Source organism: Coffea arabica, chromosome 1c (assembly GCF_036785885.1).
Source record: "Coffea arabica cultivar ET-39 chromosome 1c, Coffea Arabica ET-39 HiFi, whole genome shotgun sequence".
Lineage (NCBI taxonomy): Eukaryota > Viridiplantae > Streptophyta > Magnoliopsida > Gentianales > Rubiaceae > Coffea > Coffea arabica.
Genome location: NC_092310.1, coordinates 54,023,465 through 54,029,495, shown reverse-complemented (window position 1 = coordinate 54,029,495; position 6,031 = coordinate 54,023,465). Strand labels below are relative to the sequence as shown.

Genomic DNA, 6,031 nt, shown 5'->3' with positions numbered 1-6,031 from the left:
AAGAGCAATGAAGCACTCAAGAAGGAGAAGACTTTCTTCCCCCTTTGCCTCCTGTTCCTGTTCCTGTTCTGGACAGTACAGCAAAGCAAAAGTGCAACTTCTGCTTTATTGTTGTCGCACATCAAAATTTCAGGACACCTTTTTAAATTTGAAGCACATTGGCGTCTATTCTGTAAATTACTCATTGGCATTTATTTCTAAGAGCCCTAATAGGTAAAACCCATATAAACATACAAATCTTTTGCTCATAATTAATCGATAAAATACGCACCTTGGAACCATGCAATCAATCGATTAAATCTTTTGCTTATAATGAATCGATAATTAATTAATCAGTGTACTTATAATTCAAAGAAATACGCACCTTGGAACCATGCAATCAATCTTTGTAGTTTCAGCTTGGACAAAGATGTTCATGCAAATTAAGACATTAGGTGAAGAATTGTTTTCAACACTGCGAAATTCGTTCTAATGGAAGAAATGGCTTCAGGAAACACAAATGATCCTTTAGATGGAGAAGATATTGATGAGCTTAAAACGATGGTCAATGATACCGTAATAAAATAGATGTAAATTAACCATTTAATTATTCAGGTGAAAATGATACGAGCTGAGAGGTCTCAAGTTTAAAAATTTGTTGCTAGCATCACTGCTTGAAAATTCGGGTAATGATGAAGTTGAAGATGATACAAAAATAGTTTTGGAACCTGTAACGCGGAAAGAATTGAAGCACTCAAAGCATTAACAACTCTTTGTGATATCTTATTGTAATAAGAGAATTCAAATTTAGATGCAATAAGAAAAATTATGGAAGCATATTTAAATTTTAAGAAAAAACAAACTCATATTTTAGAAATAATATGATATGTAACTTTAGCGAATTATTAATTTATGATATGAATGGGATCAAAAAAATATATTTTTAGCAACATTGTAGCTTTTATTGAGGTGGGACATATAAGTTTGCACAAGAGATAGAATGTGTCAATAAGCACGTTAAACTAATTACGTAAGGAGCCTATATCGAACCATTAATGGGATTAAAAGATTATGTAAGTTTTTTTTTTGGCAAAAAAATATTATCTTATCATTTTATCAAAATAGTTCGCTCGTTCAAGTCGAACAGAAAATAATTATTACCGGATAAAGATTGGGTTTGTTTGGATTGAGTAATATTTACCCAGTTTTATTTGCTTACATCATCATTACAATTTTCAATACACCTTTTTATCTTCCCAATTACTTTTTTATTTCACATACATCACATCACAAAAAGTGCTACAGTAAAAATATTCTAAATAATTCCAAATAACTTACCATCCAAACAAATCCAATATTAATTTATGAAGATTTTCAAGTGTATTTACTAATCTGGTGGAGACTATAAACAGTGGAAAATACTTTTCTTAGCGAAAAGTTCCTCGGCCACCAATGTTGACCACGTGTGGCCCTTAATCCTTCCTTGAGCTCCTCCGTCTGTCAAGTATTGGTAGGGCCATAGAATTTGCATTTGTCCTGAAGGACAAAACGTTACATAATCTTTATACTATTTCTAACTAACGGGGCCAATGATGGAGCTATTTCTTTTGAATCTTTATACTATTTAATTCTGCGGTGTTTTCTTCATGGTAACGACTAAGTGCTAACATAGCTGATATTACTGTTCACGCGGAAGGATAATGTCAAAAGCGTGATCGTTTCAGAATTTAGTTGCATGTTTTTTTCTTCTTAGAAGCGTCTGTCACAATTTGTTCAAAGTCTAACAACTAAAGGCGTTATCATCTTTTACTGAAAACTAAAAAATCATTTTTGTTTGTAGCACCAAGTTTTGCACCTTTGCATGGAAGAATGTTTGGATTGCATTTTTCTAGATTTTTTTTTGTAGAAAAATTACTGTAGCGATTTGATATATGTGAAGTAAAAATGTGATTGTCAAATGTGTTCACGGAAAACGTAACAATTTTTCTTTGAAAAATAACTGTCCAAACAAGGTGGATGAGACATTTGCAATCCAAAATAATTCTCTAATGCTTCATATTCATATTTCTTTATGTAATAAAATAAATATTAGAATAGAGTGTCGAGAACTATTCTTGACATTCAAATGTCTTTTTTTTTTCACCTAGGGGTGTCCGGGCCCCTAAGACCCGGGGGAAGGCATCCAATCTGAACTCCGAGCGAGGTACACTTGAGACTCGAATCGTGGTCGACATACTCTAAAGAGGTAGGCCAAAACCACCCGAGCTACCCCAGGAGGAGGGGCTTTGACATTCAAATGTTACTGTCCTACATTTACTAGTGTTACAACTTTCTCTTCTTTTTTTTTTTTCATTTCTTCGGTTTTATGGTCGGGGATGACCTAAAAGTAATAAGTGACTTCCAATCAATGGGGGCACTGCACTGCTGCACAACTCAGTAATATTTTACCGTTCGCACGAATACAAACAGTCGAAACAGTTAGTAGAATCTTTTATCATCTTTTATAGCAGGAGTAAAATTACACGGGGTGTCATTTTCTTTTCAAAGCAGCAGTAGTAAATAAATAAAGACAGCCTCTGCAGCACCTGCGGGACTTAGCTTTTGTTTGCTTTAATATTATAGAGATCCGTAATTATTCTGTTTCACATTTTCTGCCAAGATAAAGCAGAGAAATACTAACAGGAGTGCCTAGGAATGATAAGAACTCCCATGATTGGTCACCGTTTTTTGACTCCATCTCACTTGTTTTTATACTCCTTTTCTCCTCCCTCTCTCTTCTGTCGCTTAAAGCATGCCATGTTCTAAGACCTGCATGTAAAGTTGCTCTCTCTGTTGAGTGTTTACATGAACATGAACTTCCCCTTATTTCATCAAAATCTTCACTGCTAGCTTTTTGGCTGCTTTAATGAACACAAACTGAAGACATGACGTCTACTATTTTTTTTTTTTCTTTCCTGTTGTTTTTCATGGCCTAACACCTTGAGATATCATATACCTCTGAGGTTTTGAGGTTGCCTCATTAAACTTCTTTTCTTAAATTCTGTTAAAGACCAAGTGGCCAGCTAGCCAACACACCAGTATACAAGTACTGGTTGCTATGGCTCAACAGGTACATTTTTGTCTTTCCCTCATTGTTTTGGATTTTTATGCTTAATCAGGGGCCTAGCTAGCTATGTATGAAACAATTATCTGCAGTGGGATGCCATTAGATTCTTTTCTTATCAGTTATCTGCTGATGGGTCGATATTCTTTTCCATTCTTCAGTACATTGTCCTCGAAAAAGATTCTTAAACTCTTCTGACTGATAAGAAATTAATTGCAGGAAGAAGGATGGCCGCTGGGATTGCAGCCTCTGAATGTTAGAGTAGGGTTAGCTAGGAGCCGTAATTTTTCTGGATCAACATCATTCAATACCATACTGAGTGGTTCTCCTAGTTCCTCAACAAATTCTTCATCAGATTTGGACACAGAAGTAAGTGACTTAATTAAATTTGGAGAGTGAAAAAAAAAAAGAAGAAAAAGAAATCACCATTCAGTTATTCGGCTAGTAATTGTTGGGCATTTCCTCTTCTTCACTGGCAAAAAGGTTGCAATGGCATGTGGTAGAATGTTCTTCTCTTTTCTTGTTCTTTTCAGGTTATTGCTGTCCGCCTGAATTCTGCATGTTGCTCTGCCTCTCTTCCCCCCCCCCCCCCCCCCCCCCCCCCCATGGCACTTGAATAGCTACCAAAATTGTTTTCTACTACTCACCCTGGGTTGCCATATTGTCTCTACTTTCTTCATGATTATACATAATTAACAGCTGACTTTTCAATTGAAAGTAGCAACATGTTGGTCAAATATCCTGTTATGGCTGCTCCAGAGCAATAATTACATAGGTTTACTCTGATTACTGTTCAAAGATATTACTATGTTACATTGAAATTTTACCACCTTCCAGTTAGCCTGCCTATCCTTTCAAGCTTTGTCCAACTGAGAACCTGAGTGCAGTTATACTAGCTTCTCCTTACACATATTGTCCTTAGCCTTTTAAATTCGTACTGGAGCATTTAAGTTGCTGACACCAGTAACATGTTCTTGCATCAAATTCTTGTGATGCTATTATGACTCAGCATTTAGGTCACACACTAATTCACAACATTGCTGTCTTCTTGATGTGGTCATCAGCAAAAGTCTCACGCATTTGAAGTTGATAGGATTGCAGAGTTATGATCATTTATGGTTGTTGTTACCAGGGCTTCAAGGCCGTAATTAAGATAATACGCTTCGCTTTAAGGTGGTCTAGATGCGAAACAAGTGAGGGCCGAGGGTTGAGAACCTTTAATTTAAAGTGCAGTTAACAATTCATCTTTACCCAGTTCACCACTACAATGTAATAATCCACGTTTAGGACTGGATTTGAAAGAAATTAGAGTCCTATTTGGCATAATTCCCAGATTGTCTAATAGAGTGTTGTGTTAAAATGCAAAGAACACCACTCTTGAAAGTGTGTTGAAAAGCTTGAGCAATTCCAATATTTCCCTGTTTCCAAGTCTAAACGTTGGGCGAGCAAGAGAAAGGATTAAAGTGAGAGAGTTGCATTGAAGCATTTGTCTCGAGAGGAAGAATGATCATTAGCTTATAATCCCTACGCTAATCTGCTGTTAAGAGTTTCATTTTTCCTCCCAAGATAAGACACAATTAACTTAGTACATAGATGTCCTGTGAAATTCTAACACCAAAGTAGAAGTTCTACTAATAACTACTCAAGCCTTTGATTCCACGTATCTTGAATTTGCTTTATATACTTCTCCTCTTGGAGAATCGAGGACCTTAGATAGCTCCTGTGATGTAATTACAACGTCCCAGACGGGGAGTACTTAAATTGTGCTCAACTTTCGCAACTGGTTTGCTAGTAATGCTGCGGTTTCTGCAGTCAACAGGGTCATTCTTCCACGACAGAAGCACTACGCTTGGAAGCCTAATTGGCGTAGCAAGAATAGTGAATCTCTCAAGAAGATCTACCAGGGGAACCTCAAATCCAGAAGCCATCAATGGAGGCCACAAGAGCTATAGGTCGAAAACATGGTGTTTCTCTCTGTGTCCAACGGATACTACGGATGCTGAGGCTGTAGCAAGAAACACCCCATCACTCGGCCATTTTCTTGCGGTGGAGAGAAGGGCAGCTGCTAATGAACATCATAGAAGCAGCCATAGCTCAGTATTTTGTGGTCCTGATGAACTTGCCATGGCTCAGCCTGATCGGGAACCGAATACATTGTTTGTGAATGGCCAAATTGCCCCACCTCCTCATGAGTCAAGTTCAAGTCCATGGTCTGGTTCAGATGTTCACAGGAGAAACACCAGTGGTGGATTAGGACAGGGGGGCGGACAGGGGGTTCCGGTGCTGCAGTTTCCTTGCATGTGCGGGTGCGGGTAGGGTGGATGACAACATTTGGTACTTCAAAAGTTGGACTTCAAGAACATTTTACTTTCTCAGATTAAAATCATCAAATTTTGTTGTTTAGATTCTGTTTTCTAAATTGTTTTAGAATTTATTATTGTTATCCTTTAATGATAAGAAGGGATTTCATTTCCGTGGGCCCTTATAGGCTTTTATAAGATCGAATTTTATTCTCATAAATGAATCGATATTCTTATTTTGGTAATCTAATTCTGGTGCAAGGCTGTTGTTAACGCATGTCCATGATGAAAATTGAGGGTGTGTTTTGGCAATCTAAATCTAATTCAGGCGTGTTTGGATTAAGAAGATTTGAAGTAAAATAATTTACTTTACAAATTTCAATCACTTTTTTATCTTTTCAATCATCTTTTTATCTCACGTACATCATATCACAAAAAAGTGCTACAGTAATTATTTCAAATAAATCATCCAAACAAACTTTTATCCAAACATTGAACTGTAAAGTTTGGTACTCGCATCGGAAGGAACCGTGGTGAGTGAGTTTGCGATATAGACATTTTTTCTAGTGCAATTTTTGTTATATATTAGAAAAAAGAAAGAAAGAAAAGAAAGCAGTATCTGAGTGATTTCATTACCAACACGCAGATT

General features: G+C 36.7%; 1 protein-coding gene across 1 annotated transcript; it reads left to right on the top strand.

Annotated features, from left to right (window-relative positions):
• The first annotated feature begins 2,703 nt into the window (after positions 1 to 2,703).
• Positions 2,704 to 5,627, top strand: LOC113729016 (uncharacterized protein At3g17950-like). The gene is made up of 3 exons (XM_027253349.2): positions 2,704 to 3,088; positions 3,302 to 3,451; positions 4,895 to 5,627. Exons 1-3 carry the CDS (start codon positions 3,077 to 3,079, stop codon positions 5,396 to 5,398), a joined length of 666 nt encoding a protein of 221 aa, XP_027109150.1. The 5' UTR covers positions 2,704 to 3,076; the 3' UTR covers positions 5,399 to 5,627.
• The last annotated feature ends 404 nt before the right edge of the window (positions 5,628 to 6,031 follow it).